This window comes from Fundulus heteroclitus, chromosome 4 (genome assembly GCF_011125445.2).
Source record: "Fundulus heteroclitus isolate FHET01 chromosome 4, MU-UCD_Fhet_4.1, whole genome shotgun sequence".
Taxonomy (NCBI): Eukaryota; Metazoa; Chordata; class Actinopteri; order Cyprinodontiformes; family Fundulidae; genus Fundulus; species Fundulus heteroclitus.
Window position 1 is genome coordinate 12,356,591 of NC_046364.1, and position 19,862 is coordinate 12,376,452.

The 19,862-nt window shown below is 38.7% G+C and overlaps 1 protein-coding gene across 3 annotated transcripts in view; it reads left to right on the forward strand.

Moving 5' to 3' along the window:
* The window catches only part of pcdh17 (protocadherin 17), a 69,405-nt gene that overhangs the window by 16,041 nt on the left and 33,502 nt on the right, over window positions 1-19,862 (forward strand). For 2 of the 3 annotated variants that reach the window (XM_012873513.3, XM_036136067.1), the window contains exons 3-4: window positions 11,927-11,985; window positions 12,453-12,625. In XM_012873513.3, the coding sequence (XP_012728967.1) occupies window positions 11,927-11,985; window positions 12,453-12,625 (232 nt within the window). The remainder of the gene's footprint in view (window positions 1-11,926; window positions 11,986-12,452; window positions 12,626-19,862) is intronic. The other variant, XM_012873514.3, reaches the window with a different exon arrangement.

The following is a 19,862-nucleotide window of genomic DNA, read 5'->3' on the forward strand; positions in this document are numbered from 1 at the left end:
CTCTTTGAGGATTTTCCTGCCCATCCCACTGGAAGTAGATCCTGGTAAAGATAAAAAATAAAATAAAAAAGTAAACATGCTTGAGGGACTATATAGTTTACACTCTGTGGGCTGGGAAAGCCCTGAGATTCCCCAGAATCAGGGAGGGAGCATAGCTGGAAAGAGGGATATCTGGGTCTTCTTCCTAAGTTGGTTACCCTTGGGCCGGATCTCGGATAAATTAAAGACAAAGTATAAAATGAATGATGTTGTCAGCCATCAACACTCTAATACACTGTCTATTAGTATATCCCTAGCTACAAATTAGACTACCGTTATGCTATAAGCTTCAGCAAAACATAGCCACACATTGTAAATAATCAAAAACATTTCCTTTGGAAACTGTATACAATAAAATATGCATACAAAATTGTATACTGGGTTTCCTTGGTTAAAATAAAAGATATGTCAACAGAAAAAGTGCAGCTTTGGATTCCTCTCACAAAACAAAGTGGGTTTAAGTCATTAATACAAGTAGCAGAACATGTACGAAATATGAAACTATCCCTTTATTTGAATACATATATTTTCCTAACTTCAACCATTACTGGTTCAATTATACCCAAAAAATAACTTAATATAGCTTCACCTTTAAGGCTAGGCCCTTAAATATAATAATTTAATCTTTTGTTTTTTAGTTGGCTTTTGATTCCAAAGGAAAAGCTGGTCCAACCAATAAGACTGTATAAACAGATTTTCATCCCAACATTATAAATAATAGAAGTGCGCGTGCACAAACACACACACACACACACACACACACACACACACACACACACATGCACGCACACACACACACAGGCAGATGAATACACAAACACAGGCTCATGCAGAATCGTGCACGGATTCGCTCACACATGTAGACACCAATTCCCTGGTCTGGTACAGGAGGATTATGACTTCTTACTCAGCCCCAAAAACCCTAGGGTCAGTCATATGAATTCACTCAATTTGAATTTAGTTTGCAGCTTGTTAGGCTATGAATTGTGCCAATGCCACCCAGATGAAACTGGAATTACTTTTTCTGCTTGAATATCCCACTCACATGGCATTTTGGTGATCCCACAGTCTGTTTGCCGGAAGACAAATGTACAGCAGCTTGTGAGGCAGTGGATTTTTGCAATTTTCTACACTTGTGACTTGTTTGTCATGCAAACTGCAAACTGACAGAGTTAAATTGATGTTGATTTTTCCTTTATAAAACAAGAATCATTTGCTTAAAGTAAATCTAAAATTAGGGGAAAATTGGATATTATTTGACGCATAGAGAAGAACCTATTCTTTCCTGTGAGCTGTAACCACTCTGTTTTGTTGTGATAAAGGATAAACAACAAAACGAGGCTTGCAATTTGAGAAATTCTTATCTATAACAAAACCAAAAATACTGCACAAAACACTGAATCCATTATGATTCTAATTCTAAAGTAGTTTTTGTTTGACATTTTTGTTTGACTGATAAAATGTGCTTTATATCTTTTAAAATCTTTCTTTTAGATGTAGCCAAAAAGATTTGACTAGGTGAGTTCTTTAGACGTCTATCCTTCAGGAAACCCAGTGAAATGAATTCATTTGTATACAGCAAAGATGCTGAAGATAAGGGGTGTGCAGTCAGTTTGTGATCTCCGTAAGCTGATCATTATCTCCTCCACTTCATCCACATTGAACACCAGGTTGCGGTCTCTGTCTTTACTTGTTTGACTTCCTCCCTGCACATTGATCCATCATTCACACAGATAGGTCGGACTACTGCAGTGCCAACCTCAAATTCCTTGATCAGTTTTCTTTTTTTTCTTCTTCTTTTGTGAGTGCACAGTGCGGGTAGAAATGGACAAGTATACAACCTTGAGGAAATCCAGTGCTTAGGGTTCTGGAAGAGAAGATGTTTTTCCAATTCTTTTAATAAAGGAATCCTATTACATTTCCTAACGATGTGTGTAGCCAAGTTATCAATAGTATAACACATTTTTCAACTTCACATCACTTTATTGATATCTTCTCTTCCTTAGGTCTAGGGGGCAAGTTGCGGTATATTTGTTATGTCTATGTAAAGATTTGCAAAAGTTACGCCTATTATGGACTGTGATGGGGCTTTATAGTCGTGTAACATTAATGGTATTATTTTACCAATGGATTTATTCAGGCCTGACCTCCTTTCCGCACTGGAAACATAATGCAAAGTCCATTGGTCCCTTGGAGCATCCTCTGCCATGGTAACTAAGCAAACCCAGTGTGAAATGAAAATAGGCAATAAGAGAGAGAAGGACCAACACATACCTCCTGTTGCCTGTTGATTATCTTTTTTTTTTTTTTTTTGGGGGGGGGGGGGTACGGCTAACAAACTTTATCACTGAAGTTATAAGACTGCATACGGAATTAGGTGCTATTTCACATTTAGTCCATGCAAATGAGAGGTACTAAAGAAGGCAATGGAAAGCATTGCAGTTGAGACATTTGCATACACAACATGCATTTTGCCTTACATTGGTTTACCCAATGTTCCAGCTTTTATTTAACAAAATAACAGTTGCATTGACCAAGGGTATCACTGGTAAAATAGGGTTGAGGCTGGCTTATCAGTAATAAAACAATGCTAAGCTAATTCAATATCCAAATATGATCATGTAAACCATCTGATCAATCATTAAACTTTTCTGCATCTTCTGCATTTTCTTCTAAGTATTGTTATGATGAGAAAACATATTCTATTAGTAATAATTTTCATATGGCAGATTTACCTCTGCCCTTAAAGAGGTTTCAGTCTCTCTAAACCACTGTAATAGAGAGCATTAAGCTGTTTTTTCTTCCTTTTAAATGCACAGCATTACATGTGTCTGCATGACTGGTTTTGTGCTGGAAATTATATGTAATTATATGTAAAAAGTCAGGTAAGTTACAGAGGTGCTAATTCAGACACACAGCTAAGATTTTAAATTGCCATAGCTTTGCGGGGAAAAGGAATGCAGGCTTAAAAGGGTCGCAGGATTGAGGTAGTCTGGAGATAAAGAAAAACGGTAAGTGTCGGACAAATATTTTTTATTCTTTTTCAAAGGTGTCTGTTATTGATGCTCCCCTCCTCTCATCCTAAATTTAATTCATTCAGTTTCATAACCGTTTAATGAGATTAGCATCACAGCGGTGTGGGGGGTAAGTGTCGCCCCCTCAAATCTAGAAGGCTGCTACTTCAATTTGGAGTCTTTCGGTGCTAAGTCCCCACGTGTTCTCCCTCTGAACCCATGTGTTTTTCTGGATACTTCAGTCTCCTCCCGCAGTCCAATTTAAAATTGACCTCAGGTTTGAGTGCAGGCATTGCGGTGTCCCAGGATGATGAACTGGTGACGTGCGCAGCATGAACCCTACCTCTTGTATGTTGATTGCTGGAATAGAGTCCGAGTGTTGTTTTAAATAGGGGACAGACAAAACATCTATTTGATTCAATTTTAGATAAAAGTGATGTTGACTGTTTGCCCTAAACACTGTGACTCAGTGGTGTTTTTCCAGTGTTTCAGCACAGCTGTAATCTTCCCCCCCCAGGGGATGCTGGTCAACAATATGATTTATGGGAAATGTTGTTCTTTTTATTTAGATAAGGAGGATTCATTAAATAGCTGCCTAATCATGCTGTTAATGAATCAATTACATGCAAAAGAGTTCAAAACTGATTTTTTTGTTGCTATCAGAGGTAAACTGATCATTCTCTCATATTCCATGCCTATCAAGACATATTTTTTAGGCAAAAATTATTTATATATACGTGTGTGTGTGTGTGTGTGTGTGTGTGTGTGTGTATATATATATATATATATATATATATATATATATATATATATATAATATAATATAATATAATATAATTGTTATGTCTTTTTAAACTGGCCAGGCCGCTACATCTCCAGCAATCATGAATACTGAGTCCATGTTTATGGGTTGCGTCTGCTAGTTTAAGTGTATGGAGGGACTTTTCTATATTAATCTACAGAGGGTTATTCTCATGATAATGATAAGCTCATAATAAAGTTTAACAGTACTTTGTTGATGGTCTGTCAAATTCAGGGGGTGTTTATCTCAGAGGGTTCTTTTCATACTCTTTAAAACTGATTTAGTTTTCAAGATTAAATCGCAAACATTATTACAAATGGATGAAGCCCCTTACACAGAAAAGCTCTTAAAACCGACGGACCCTCATAAGCTGTTACAGTTAAAGGTAAATGCAGCTATTTGGATTGCTCTGAAAACATGCTCAGATGAGGCTTAAGCAGCCATTTACAGACAGGGAAGAAGAAATGTTATGTCTCTCCTTGCTCAAGCTTTACTTCAAATGGAATAATAGATTACCAGTAACCACACTGACTATCTTTCCTGTTTGCCTTTTTTCCCCCTACTTGGCAGTTTATTTAGGCTTGAAAAAGCAACCTATCCCCCTGCATCTTCAACTTTTTATTTGTTTACATTTCCCAAGAAGCATTTCCTTTTAAAACTTTTAATGGCAGCAATCGTGCCGCTAAGTGTCCATGATGAATTGCACTTGTTTGTTGTTTACCATGATGTCAAAAGGGAGCCCTAATGATGCTTTGTGGTCATTGAACGTGGCTCCATATTAATCATGAATATGGAATCGAGTAATTAATCAGCAAGCAAGAAGTCATGTGCTTTATGTAGTTTAATATAAAAGTCTCCAGAGTTCTGAGCACAATTAAATACAGGAAAAGGTACCATCCCCAACAAATGAAAGCTCATGCGGTTAAAGGGGGAAAAAAAGAAATACACATCTCATCGAATTATGAGACAATGATTTACAAGATACGAGTAGCGAGTTAGATTGAATTCACCAGCTTTATAATAAAGGAGCTTCTTTACAAATAGCCCCGAGGTAGTTCTATAATAAACACAGATGATACTTCGACGCCACAGCAGCACTAACAGAGGATTATTTGTTTGTCTTTATTCAGCTTGACTTGTGTTAGATTTGTTGTGATGTCGAATTCACTACAGCTAGCGATGAGCAGCAGATAAGGGATTGTAAGAAGGATTCCTTTTAATGACTCAATTCTTTGGGTGGAACAAATAATCAATATGTTTTTGTCACGGTCTCGAGTAATATTTTATCATTACATTGGTGCTGGTTTCACATCATTTTGCTCTTGTTATACTGATGCATTCCTTTCCTTTCTTGCTGGTACTTCGGAGAAAGATTTGGGGAACGTGAATGTAGCTGTCAGATGTCAATTAGAAAAATGAAAATTTCCATAATAGATGCATAGAAAGGGTTCATTATTGCACACGTTCTGAGTCTGCTGCAATGGAGTTCACATGAATATATTAGCTCGTTTGTTCTGATTAGCGTTACAGTAACCTGCCACATGTGACAAAAACCATGATACAAAGTAAAGCGCCTCAGCTTTTTTAAATCACTACAGCAAGTCATTCTGGGATTTTTCATGTATTTTCCAAGGGAAAACAGCATGTGTTTTCAGAACAAAACTTCACCTATACCTCAGCATTATCAATAATATCATGTTCGACCTGGAAAGAAACCTTGTTGATTTTATTCTAAAAAGCCCTATGCCGTTACATTGCTTTAAAGATGGAGACTCTATAAGGTTTTTCACGGTTTACTGAAGGGCCCGGGTGATTTAGACGAACAAACCTACAGACTAGCTGTTTTTTTTTATATATATAACTGTACTGAAAGGCTTGCTGAGCATGCATGCTCAATTTTAGCTCTGCCTCATGTCATTTATGTAGCTGCACTTGTTCACACTTGGGAGATACCAGTTGAAGTGCTATTTTGGACCTTTGTCAACAGCACAGCTCTCTCAGGCACCTTACTATTATGCTTGAGGTTGTGTTTGAATGTTGCTGACATATAATGGAATTGAAACCAGGAGAGAATATTAGAGCACATTCTATTATTTTCTTTTTGTTTATAGCAACACTTGTTACTTGTTTTGCTTCTGCTTAAGGTTTTCTTGCCATCTTTAGATCTTTTTACAGATACATCCGACACAAACCCTGATTAAATCGGTTTGAAATATGCTGTTAAAAGCCATCCTGATGTCCTGGGACTAAAAAGCATGTGAAGGGCTTGCAATGATATCCTCAGAGCTCTATCAGAGTAATGAATTTAAAGCCACTTTTCAAACGTTCCCTGCTTTTCATAAAATGTGATGACAGCTGAACATGTCGGTTTTATGTCTGAGTGAGCACTCGAGCGCTTTTCCACATCAGTGTGCGATGGCAACTTTACTGGGTCAAATTTAATGCTATTTATCACTTTTAACGTGTTACAAGTGTGACCTGCGCACAGGCCCATTTGCTGAGAGGCATGCACAATAATAAAGGGCTTCAACACTCATCCAGCGTGTCAGAGAAACCCGATGTTCAAAATTATTACGGAAATAACAAGAGCAGAAGGATTACCATGAGAGCTTTAAAACCAACTTTTAAAAATAAAACAAATCTCCTTTCCAACCCTAATCCATGATTAGGACTATCAGTAGCACTGCTGTCCATCAGGACTGCTTAGACCGTCTTGTGTTTGCTGGCATCATTAGGACACTGTTACTTGTCAAAATGTCGACTGGATCAGTTCTTTTCTGAGTTATTTAGAAGATGAAGCAAGATGTTTATCACTCAGTGTTTTGGCTTTAAGTTTACTTAAGACCATTTATTTGATAGTCTCTAATCTCTAGGAAGATGCTTCGATGCTAATTAGATTTGATCACTTAAAGTTGCTCCTTAGCCACTAGATAATCAATGCAGGCCGATGATTTTCTTCCACCCCTTTTTTCTTACCGCTATCAGAATCCTCTCACTTTACGGTTTAAGCACTATTTTCTTTACTTACATCTTGTGTGACATTCCCAACATTTCTTCTTTTTTTTTGATCCAAGTAAAATTACATCTGTCCTTTATTTCTGTCTGACTAGTCTAGTGCCGATATACTTTGTGACTTCCCTCATCTTTACATAAATATGCACAGCAGTGAATTGCTTTTTTTTCAATATAAAACTAAGATGTAGAGCTTTTTTGTTTTGTTTTGTGTTTACTACCACGAGTATGGTGCATTTGAAATTGCTCAGATTACTTGATTTAAAAAGAAAAATGTACTCACATGCAAGTAAACAAAATGTGTGCAGCATATCCCAGTTATTGACAGCCCTTGTAAAGCTGAGTTAAAATACTCAGCTTTCCCTTCTTCATCCAAGCACATTTGGGGGAAGATATTACATTTATGGGTAAAAAAAAAACATAATAAGAAATAATTGTTTATAACTATATCACATGTCAACATTACTTATCACTAACAATTCCTAAAAAATAAATGAAACCAAACTTAGTAATTTTTAATCAGCATCTGTGACATCCTGTTTACTTTGAAGTATAAATGTGACTTGACAAAATGGCTCATTCCCCTTATGAAGATGCTGTTCAAGTATGGGGCATTTGTTTTGATATTTAAAAGTCAGGAAATGCTTCCAAGACAGAGATTGCTTATCTTTTTCTTTTAAGTTTGAAACAAATAAAACTCAACCCAACATATTTAGGAGAGGATCTAAGTTTATCTTGCCACCATACACAGTGGGCTACATGGTGAGTAACATTTCCATGGCTTACTGAAGCATAGAGGGACATCTTGGAGCTAACAAGTGTCCCCAACAACCATTAGAAACTTTGACATGCCAAATGGTTGTTTAGCAGGCATTTCAACAACAAAAGCTACCATCACAAACATAAATATGTTGGTGTTTGCTCTTCTCTACTGGAACTGGTGAACTTTGGGCAGATGACCTATCTTGAACTTTTTTTGGGGTCTCTAGATGGGTCTAAGCTAAAGGTAAGAGACAATGAGCTCGGTCACACGACTGCTGGACGAGCTTGACAGATTATGCAAAGAACAATGACTGAAGATCCCTTTCTGTAGGCTCTCACCTTGAGAAATGTGACTGGAGAAAAACAGCCTGATTGGAAAAGAAGGGGGTTGGACAAAGTATTAAAAGCAGGGGTGCAAATAATTGTGGTATTTTATTCCTCATCGGATAAATGTACTTATATCAAAGATTTGATTTTTTTTTTAAATGTTTTTTTAGGTGCAATTATGCTTTGCAGTAGAAGAGGAATTTATTTTCAGGGTTTTTACTCATTACAAGTGGGTGCCAATCTGTGTGGAGGTCACTGTATATTTTCCAGGAATAAAGTAAAGGAGAAATGCATGAATCATACCTCTCGGAATAGGTGAAGGCAGTGTACTCTTGTTCGTTTGAATAAAAGTGAGCCATCCAGTGATGTGTGAAAGAGAAGCCGCAATTTGTCCTCGTTCACCATCCTTGCGTAGGATATCAAATGCACATGGAAAAGGTAGCAGTGCACAAATATAACCACACAGAAGCAAACAGCACCCCAGAATCCACCACCATGCCCCGAGAGGAGAACAGCACTCCAATATTCTTGTCCCATTTGTCTCAATCGGCCTGCTGTCTGGGCGGTCAGTCTTACGGGTCTCAATGGGAATACAGAATAGAGTGCTGCTTTTTACACTTACTCAGCCTCGCTGTGTTCAGTGTCTCTGTGACCTTTGTGACCTTGCTCCATGAACTAGATACAACACATCATTTACTGCACTTCAGCAACACATGCCTTTGGAAAATTCACCCACACCACCAAGACAAGAAGAGCTATTGCTGATATATGCACAATGTATGTAGAGGTGGAGTTGCTGGATTCATCTTTTATTGAGGAGGTTCTGCACTTCTCGAAGATCTTTAATGGTAATGACTCAGATCCCCAGTCAGTACGTGAGAGAAATCCTAATCAGTTTGGGTTATTTAGGGTTTAGGTACATTTAACATTGAAAATAATGATAGCTGTGATGCAAAGGGAATTTATGCAGTGTAGAATACCGTTTATCACCCTGCCTCAAATGATCCTGTATTTATTGTGGGCTCTGACTTTCTCAGTGGAAAGCAGTTCACGCTGCCCGTTATCGACCCATTAATTGGAAAGTGGCCCATTGTAGTGAAAGGGCTGGGCGGTATGGTCAGACAGGAAGAGATGGAGGCTTAAGATCGGCCAGAACTCTTAATTGGCAGGAAAGAGGTTTCCATGAAGTGGTGTAATGTGTTTTTTATTGGCTTGTGTGTAGTGAACGGTAGGCTACTTTAAGTTCAAGCATGTTTTTTTTTGTATTATTATTATTTCTCTCTGTTAAGAAAAACTACAGGTATGAATAACATTTGTTCAGACTTTAGGTTTGGATTCAGATCAGCTATGAATGTAGGTTATTTAATCCACCAAAAATTTATATTCTTATCTGTAGGGGTAAAAAAGCCCACTTATGTGCAGAGGTGCAGAAATAATACGGCGCAGTAATCAAAAAAAAATCCTTCTCTAGTATTGCCCGTTCCTAGTGATTACATTTAGTGCTCACAGAACAGAATCATTTGAAAAGTATGTCCAAGGTTGGTTGCATGGTCAAAAAAGTACAGATGGGGCACATCACTGGAAAAGATTTTCATCTTTCCTTTTCTTCTTTTCCAATTTTATTTTATTTTATTACTTAAAAAAAAAACTCCTTTCAGCCGCTCTTATCATTTCATTGCCAAACGATTTCAAACATTCCTCCTTCTCTTGCTTTATGGTCAGATTCCAGCCTTTGATATATTCAGTGGGTGTTTTCTTTTAATACTGGCGAAGGCTGAAGTGGAATAAAATGTTGAGGTGGAGATAAAGGTGTTTGCAAAAGCATGGAAGGTCAGAGAACTGAGGTGGCCTGTCTGACCTTCACACACCCTTTTTTCATACTGAGCCACTGCAAGGCACGGATGACATTGAAATACTCTATCGACCGTGAGTCAAGCTGTGCATGTGAAAAAGCCTGGCACGACGACGCATTACTCACCAAACATGACATTTCGCCGCTATGAATTCCAGACAGAGTTGTGCACAACATAGTGTAATTATTTGTGTAGCTGTGATGAATGCAGCCACAAGAGCAGGAAAGCAGTTTCTCTTTAAGACATTTGCTTCAATCATTCCTACCACTACACAACAGGAAATTGATTATTCTCTTGCAATGATCAGAGCTAAAAATATGCTGTTTAAACTAATGTTTTTTTATAAAATATCTTAAGTCTTTTGATAATGGGCTTATATTCTTTTGCAAATGCCAGTAAGCACGTTGTGATCTTGGTGACCTTTTAACTCTTTAACATGATTAAAAAGAACCAATACTCGGTGGTTTGATATAATTACTAAGTGAGTGAGACAGACTGAGAGAAAGATAGAGTGCTTCATCGGCGATGTGATTGATCCAGTCTGTGAAGAGGTGCTGCATACAGTCCTGAGGATTAGGCATTTACGCCATTTATGCAGAGAGCTGTGTTCCAGCATCACATTATTATGCTACACTTAGTCACACATGTCAAAAGGCTTCCTGATATGACTGTGCAGCACATGTAAGTTTTTTTCCTCACTCACTTAGGATTATATAAATCTTTCCTTTTTGCTAAATGCCAGAATAAGAAGAAGGTTGTTTCTACACTTGTCACTTTTATGAGCTCAAAAAATTATATACAAGCATAAACAACATGGGAATGTCCAGCTATTACAGCATTCAAGAAGGTGATGAGTTCTGTTTCCCACATGTGAAAATGTGGTGTGCAAAATGTGCATATCAACCATCCCTCCAAAAGATATATAAACAAGACGACTCATTTTCAGAGAAGTGATGAACCTAAGATTATACATTTGGGCATTATGACCATTGTTTAATTTGAGGAAAAAGGTGAAGGCGAGCCTGAGAACACCATCCCAACTGTGAAGCACAGGGGTTGCAGCATTATGCTATGCTTGTGTTTTGCGATAGGAGGGGCGAGTGCACTTCACAAAATGGATGACATCATGAGGAAAGAGGTAAAATGACATGATACTTCAAGATATCAGCTAAAAAGTTTGGCAAAAATGGATGTTCCAGATCTCTACTCTAAGCACACCACCAAATCTGTTAGAAAGTGGCAACTTAAGGGCAACAAAATCAGCTGAGCTGAAAAGGCATGTGTGAGCACGGTGACCAGCAAACAAGACTCAGTTAGATTGGGTATGTCGCGAGGAATGATCAAGGATTTTGGGACAATTGTTGATAGAAGCTTGTAGAAGGATACAAAAAATGTCTGAACCAACCCATAAAGTTCAAGACCCATTTCTCACTCAAGACATGAATGTAAAATAATGAACATCAATCGTTATTCTGGTATTTAGCCAATAGAAAAAAAGTTTTTTTACAGTGTATGTAAATGCTTTCTTTTTAAGTTAATCTTTGAACTAGGGGCCTTGTATTTTGTTTTTATTTAAGCTTATTAATTCAACTTAGACAAAGCCTCGTGTTGATGATCCCAGTATAAACACATACTAAGTACCAGTTCTCCATGTTCTAATTTACACATGTAAGTGAACTATGAGAACGAAGGTGTTGAGTATAAGAGCACTAACTGTATTCTAATAGGAACAAGGTGCAAATTGCACTCTTATTCTTGTACAATTTGTACTGTAAATTAGCTAATGGATGTCTAGCCAACAGCTCGACACAGCAATGGCAAAGATTTCTATTTTCATCAGGACAATTGTCCTTGGAGTCATTGATTATTTGATGTCTGCCAGACCTGATGTTTAACTGTGTGCTTTACTCTCCAATGGCTAATTAGCCTGTTTCATACGGTTAGTGAAATGCTCAAACCTTGGCAAAGCATGGCACACACTTTAATTTCCTTTAGAGTAAGCTGTCCTACACCTCACGGTTCTGCATAATTAATCATATTTCACGAGGAAATCTTGCTTTGCGACAGGAAACGTTTCTGTTGATAACACTGCGTTCTTTCTTCTCACTTTTCTACAGACGGACAATTTCCCCACTGAGCCTAATTATATGGGTAGCAGACAACAGTTTGTGCAAAGGTAAGAACTGGAATCTATAATCAATCCCTACTTTTTGACCTCTGTTGCAGTCATTACCAATTCGAAGAATTTACTATAGAGTATATTATTTTTATTGTATTATTATTTCAGCTTTTCCCATTTAGAGGTTACCACAGCGATCCTTCTCTCACACCAGCGACCTTCATATTCTCTTTCACTCCACCCATAAATCCCCTCCTTGGTCTTCCTCTAGGCTTCCTGTCTGGCAGTTCCAACATCCTTCTACCGATTTACTCGCTATCCCTCCTCTGCCCAAACTATCTCAGTCTGGCCTCTCTGGTTTTATCTCCGATACATCTAACATGAGTTGTCCCTCTGATGTACTCATTGCTGATCCTATCCATCACAGTATGCATATGGTAATTACATCTAAAGGAAGTCACATTGATGTATATCTATCTACTGTTGTTTTTGCTTTGTTTTTTTTTGTTTGTTTGTTTGTGTAGTAGTTCAACGTTTAAAGACCCCGAGCGAGCCAGCCTCAGAGACAGCGGCCATGGTGACAGCGACCAGGCTGACAGCGACCAGGACACCAACAAAGGCTCCTGCTGTGATATGTCTGCAAAAGAAGCCCTCAAGCTGAAGGCTTCGGGTGTGAAACCACCACCTTTAGAGCAAGGTGAGCCCTCCCTGGGATATCGTAAGCAGACAGTATGAGAAAGAGTAAAAAAAAACTGGGATTAAAACTGATTTTTTTTTTTTGTACTTGCCTGAACACTAATAAGTATGAAACTGTATTGGGCTACTTTCTTTCCCACCTCTTTGTTCTCTGCCCTTTTCTCTTTTAAAGTGCATATGGTGTGCGTGGACTAGGGGGTGTGACCGCGTGTGCATGCAACACGCGTCTTCAGTTTATCAAAGCAGACAAGCCCATTATGTTTTTATAAGCCCAACTACTTCAGCCTCTCCATTTAGTCCCCCTTCTCTGAGCGCCCGTCTCTGAAACTTTGATAATGGAACACGGAAAATGACTTAGCGAGCGGCAGGCGATGCAGCCGCGTAGTTTAGTGATTAAATATGAATAATTACTCTAAGCGCTGTGGGTCGAGCAGATTACACATGACATGTGTAGAACAATAACTCCCCAGATATGAGTTGCTGCAGTCACCCCCCCGCAACGGCGCATGGTTAGTGGATGGTCACAGGGAGACGAGAACGTTAAGATTATGCATAGAGTAGATAGAAAGAGAGGAAATGGGAAAGGAGATAGTGAATTTCTCTTTGCAGCTTTAACCGGAGATTTGCTTTGGTGCGCACCATTACCTGCTTAACATAATGGAAATACGCAGGGAAACAACAAATTTACTAAAACATCTACACTAAAAAGTTTGTAACTCGCTGACAGGATTCTGAAGAATGGTCTTGTGTACCGAACATGGATTCTCCGTAATGGTGCTATTAATCCCGGGAACAGAAGGGCTGCTTTACTCCGTACGGAAGGACAATGAAAATTTGTGCAACACTCTGTGCTGCAATATGCGGGTCTGACGAGATAGCATTTTTTTTTTTCCTATTCATTGGTTTTTAGAATTAAAAAAAGCCACACACGTTGGCAAGAGAAATTGGCCAATTAAAAAGCTCCATATGTTTCTCATTTTGAAAATGTTTTCATTTAATTGTCCATAAGGGACCGAAAGGATCACATTTATACACAAGAGAAGCACACGACAAAAGGAGCTTTAAGTATGGGGTTGTTTTTAGGTGCTTGTTAGTTGCTTGAGCCTCGGTAGGCGCAGGTGCCTATCCACTTCTCCTTGTGTGGGCCTCGAGCAGTACAGTTTAAGTCTTGAACAAGAAATAATGCTGCCATGCGCGCACGCGCACACACACACACACACACACACACACGGAATAATAGACCCACAAGTTCAGAGGAGACGGTAACTTAGTGAAAGGGTGAAATTTGTGTTTAAGGTTATTTTTCCTCCCTCCTGCTCCATCAGTCTCATTCCAGCTCTCCCCCTCTCCTTGTTTCGGGAAATCGACTGATGTGAGATTAGACAGTTAACCGACAGCAGCCGGCTGTGTTTTGCCAATAACATAGGGGTTTAGCTAAGCTGCAGGGGGAGGTAAGGGGCTGTTTGCCAATGCTGGAGTTACTCTGGTGCGATACTATCCCGTCTTTATTAACTCGCAAAACCACCAGTTGAATGCTTCTCTGGAAAAAAAATAAATAAAATAAACACCGTGATGTGATCCTCTCTCATTCAAGAGTCCGCTTTTTTTTTTTTTTTTTTGTAGACAAACAACAAAATGTGCCTTTTGTCCTGTGCAACCAATAAAGTTGCAGTATGGTCACTTAAAACTTAATTTTCCATAGAAAAAAGGCTTAATGCACTGGTTTATCTTGAACTGATGCTATCTTGAGATAACCTTGCACATTTATGGATACATGGGCTGCATACTGTACATGAAAGCACTCTCTGTTTTTTTTTTCTCAGAAGAAAACGGGTAAAAGACGCTTGACATCGGTCAATGTCCCTGAGGTTGTTTTCTTACAGGTTTTTTTTTTTTTTGTACATCTAAGCACTTAGTGTATAGTTCATAGTTGTTTTTTCACTATCCCACCACTCACCCACCACCTTCGCTTCTTAATCCCATCTTAAGACCTCTGTTTCCCTTTAAGCATTGCTCTCCCAATTACTCTGTAGCTCTCTTTGCTTTCCTGCCAGAACACTGTGGCCTCTTTCACTGGTTCAGTATAAACAGAACTCCAAGTGCACAGAGCATGTAGTTCAAGTCCCAATCAATCCCCACCTCAGTTTCAGTTCTTAGCCTTAAGAAACCAAGTTTTTTCTTCTTTGACCCTAATTTTGCCATCCTGTTTAAGACCCCCCCTCCCCCTTAATATCCTTCCTTCTACACACGTTCTGGATTTGTGCTGCCCTCTAGTTAAAAAAGGTTTAGTTCTACAAACTTGCTCCCTCATAGGATGCGGTTTAGCATGGTTTCCTTCTAGACAACATAATCTGGATATCTTAGCACTACAGCTAAGTCTCAAATTGATTAATTAGTCTCGGAAAATTGGTAGCAATGTATTAATTAAGCTTAAGTATATCAAAGGCATTTTTTTTTTGCCAGTTTTAAACAGCGATTAATTGATGCTCCAACGTGCCTGCAGCAGACATTAATATGGTCTTGTCTAGCTCTGCCGGAGAGGCTGGCAGCACATCGCTCGCCTCTGTGGAGATGACTGCCACAGTCGCTATCATGAACAGACACGCGGCAGTGGTTTTGGGAGATGTTACCCACTGATAGGGCTGTCCGAGCAAATGGAGAGGGAGCAGCGAGGACGACGGGGGATGGGTGTGGGAGGATGGAGCACGGAGGGGAATGGACACTGTTTGAGTGTACCACCTGACCTATCCTAATTACGTGCAACTGGATTATGATAATCAAACCGCCTCCTGCTTTGTTTCAGAAATGGGAGGGATGAGTGGGATGGGGAGGGGGTGTGGGTGTGGGAGGATAATGTGATACTACAAGGACAGTGTGGGTACTGTGAGAAGACAGCATGAGATGTGTTCCTATGACAGCAGTGTGGAAGGTGATGAAATTGATTTTCTCAGGTATTTGCAGCTTGGAAATAGAAATATCCACCTGTACATTTTTCGCCAGTTTATGAATTGATTAAGTAAGGGAAATGTCATGATTGGGCAATTGTTCTCACACACACAGAGGCGTGCTCCACTATGATGATATCAATGCACACATGTACATGTAATGTAGTTGATTAATAGTTAATCATGATGGCATTATATTTAGCTCTTAATCGCAGAATACTGCATTTCAACAATGCTTTTTTTATATTACGTAATTTATTGTACTGGGAATGGACCTGTAGATTCAAATGACATAACAAATATGCAATTTTGAAGATACTTCTATTTATCACTGTGTTAACAGATTAGACAGACATTCTTGCAGTATGTTTTTCTTTCGTAGAATATCTTGCTTCTCATTCCCTTATGTGCAAACCTAAAGATTTATTAGACAAAAATTTAAGTAAAAATCAAATATTTTATCTGTAACACCAAAGATGGATCTCTTGTTGAAAAAAAAAACACACAAAAGACTTTGTGCTGGCAATATCTCATAGAGATATACTTCTGTGGGTGACATGTTATGTGAATTATCATTCATCCCTTTATACAAAAGTGTTACTAATTTCATTTGTAGCATTTTCAGCTTTTAGCCCAAAGCAACAGTTGCACCAGAATAGCTTGTATCAAAGAGGATTTCATGCAGCGGATTTCCCAGACCACATTGTGGCATAAGGATGTTTTCAAGCTAAAGAACTGTTCAATTTTGCATGTGTTCATCTGAAAAACTGCGAGGGGAAAATTTAGTCCTCGTAATTTTCATTAATAATAGATTTTCTTTTTTTTAGTCTCTGCTAAGACTAAGTAAACAAAATATTCAAACCTAAATCCATCGAAAACTATTAACCCCCTCTTCCCCTGAGGCGGTGTTATTCCTAAGACTTTTGCACTACAGTACCTTTCTTGAATCCCCACAATCCCTTTCTGTATTCAAAGCAATTAATTTTGAATTATAGGTGAGCCTTTGATTAAAAAAAATGCAGTTGCAAGATTAATTGACTGGTCAGAAGTCAGATCAGATGCCCTTTTCAACCGTGCTGCCATGGCAACCCCTTTCCAACTCACTCTGGCCTTCAGAAATAAACCTTTATCTGACTGTTTGAAAAGTCCATTTTGTTGAACATCATTCATATTTCATGGTCAGATAATGCATCTGTCTTATGAATGCTTTTGAATTTGGATTAAAAAGGCATTTCCAGTTGGTAATTTATGGTTTCATTATTGACATGTAGCCTTTTGATACAAACACTGCACTCAGGAGAGAATATATTACTGTAGTGGTTGAAGTTAATAATGCATAAGTTTGTATTTTTGACATATTTATGTTTAGAATTATCTTTAATGGTCTGTTAAAAATAGAAAGTGCTATCATTTGGGCTTACCGGTCATACTGACTAGAAGAAAATTGAGTGCACATTTCACATGGTTATTAGTTCGGTTAGGGAAGAATCGTTTTTTTTGTTTTTGTTTGTATTTGCATAAACATTGTCAGCTGCTTCATTTGAGATGTGTCAATAATGGTTTAGGACAAATAAGTTCTTATCTTTTCTATTTATTTCATGTGGGTTCCCTTTTTAGGGCTAAAGCATGGTTTATTGTCAAGGTTTGAGTTCTATCCAGAGAGAGAGAAAGAGGCAAGCTGAAAAGGGAGGGGGGTGGTGTGAGGGGAACAGTTCAGACGCTGCACAAGTGAATTCTGAAAACAGCAAATGAACAAAGCAACACGCAATCTGGCTGCTGAATGACAGGCTGCTTGAAGACGCACATCTTCTGAAACATTTCCAGTAAGCTTTGAATCCAAAGTGGTGTGATCGAGCCGTGGCGCCGCCAGGATGTGACTCAGTCATATCATGCGGACAGGGAGGCTGACTTTTTGACATTTACTCATCTGATGAAAACTTGAAAAGCAACAGTTACCTCTCTTGTGAGGGTCCCGAAAGTGATGGCGCGCTGGCTCACAATGAAATACCACGGTTCTCATTTCTTACTGCCGTTATTACATCCATCATATATTTGATTATATTATTCAACTTTTGTGACACTGTGATTGATCGCATTCATGTCTTTTTGCCTTTTCTTAAAGAAACCTTATTGATTGAAACCTGAGAGTGGATTCACAAGGAGTTTTTTTGCAACTATTCTTCACCCAAAGCCAGCTGTTCTTTTCTCTACTGTTTTCATGAAAACGGTTGCACAAAATACATTCAGATGCAAACCTGCCTTTAAAGACCTGATTATGGAAGAAACCTTCCACTATCATCAGGTCACAGTCGTACTTTGTGTAGCCACAAACACAGCAGGAGCTGGAGCGATCAAAGAGATTGAGATTTTTTTTTTTTTTTTTTTTTTTTTTTTACTTTGTTGTTTGAAATTTAATTAACAGAGAACTCCGCATCCTGACCTGAAAAGGAAAGATTCAAACCTCACAACTTTAAGACCAGCTTGTGCCCAGAAGCATTATGGCAGAATGGCATAAATCTATTGATGATGACCCAGATGGTAGAAGACAGTGGAATGATCCATCCATTTACCTGAATAATTTCAAAAGAAAAATGACTGATTTAAGTTATAGATGTATCATAAAATATTTATGTGCAATTAAACCATATTTGTATCTTTTAATAAATAAATTAAAAAAGGTTGTTAGATGCTATCATTGTGTGCTGACTGTCCGCTCACTTGCAGGGAGGGAGTTTTATCTAAGTTGCTCAATACAAACAGATCTTTACAGGGTTAATTTGTATTGTTTATTAACATCTGCACGTATAGCATAAGTTAAAGTGATCCACGATCATAGTTTTATATTCTGTATTTTTTTTAAAACAAGTAAAAAAATATTTTAAACATAACTGAAACTAATGCGATTGTAGAAGTTGTAAAAATATCAAAAATACCTCACCAATAGTAGAAATACAGGCGGGATGTAACTCCAATGCAAGCATTAGGTCTTATTTAAATTTGTTTAGCTTTTTTAGGTCCGGCTCTGCCTTTACGGCTAGGTTTAGAGCCGGGTCACCCAATCCGAGGCCTGTTCACGTGTGGCACCCATAACGACTTTCCTGAAATTCCCCCTGAGTTCTTTGTGACTTAAAAAAAAACCTTAGCAACATTATTTTTAATTGATTGCATTTAGAAAAGGCAACTGTCGACAATATTAACCTTCATGCTGAATGAAGAGCCAGTTTTTTGATGCCGATAGCCAAAAACGTTGGTTTTATTCTCTTTTTGCAATGAGAGCAGTGTGGACGTGTGCCGGTTGTAACATTGAAATAACAGTTCCACAGGTTAATGGACAAGCAGCTGCTAAGAGATTTGAGAGCACTGTAATTAGTCAGTTTACAAATATTGCTCCAAACAGGTAGCATATGGAGGAGTCATGGTTTCATGTGATGCCATCGCGTCCGTCTGTTTAAACATGATTAATTTAGGCCATCGGGCTGTGTTTACACCCGTTGTTCCAACCAGATATGAAAGTGCGTCATTCCAGTGGGCCCCCCTCGTACCAGCAAAAAAGCACAACTCGATGCGTTCCAGAGCTGCTCTTTGCCTGTTAGCACTTTTCATCACAAACCATTAATGTAAAACTTTGAATCACTTTTAGCATCTTCTAATGAAGTATCCGTTGTGACTTAACATTAAGCCACTAAAGGAGGTTTCTAAACGTCTGCAGTGTGGCCTTGGGTAGTAGATTAGAAAAACAAGCACCATGCGAAAACAGCAGCCAGATGCGTGTGCTTCTTCTAACTGTTTGTGTGAGCCATTGGGTGGGGTGGGGGGGATTTGTCTCTGAGACTTTCATCTCTTCCTGTCCCTCATCTCCTCGGCTTTCCGCGGCCTGTCCCTGGCCGGGCCGATAGCTTGATTCATTGCACCCTCACCAACTTACTTTTCCTGGTGGGGAATATAAAAGCCATCAACAGTCTGGAGTTCTCCAGGATGCATCACTCAAAGTCAAATAAGATTTGTGAGTGTTTTTGTGCCCATACACATGTGCCAGATCACCCCTATTCTTAGAGGATCTGGCGGTATCGCACAGCAGTGAGACGATTTGCGGCTAAGCTATTGAAATCCTGCGGAAAGCCTAAAATCTTATGGGGTGAAGGGAGGGGAACTATCACAGTCTGAGGATTTCTTCCCTCTCATTACGGAAGATTTGAAGGGATTAGTCTATTTTCTTTACCACACAAAGTTTTATTAAATCCTATTGTTATGAGTGTGGTTCATAAAGAGTGATGTCCATTCCTGTGTCCTTCC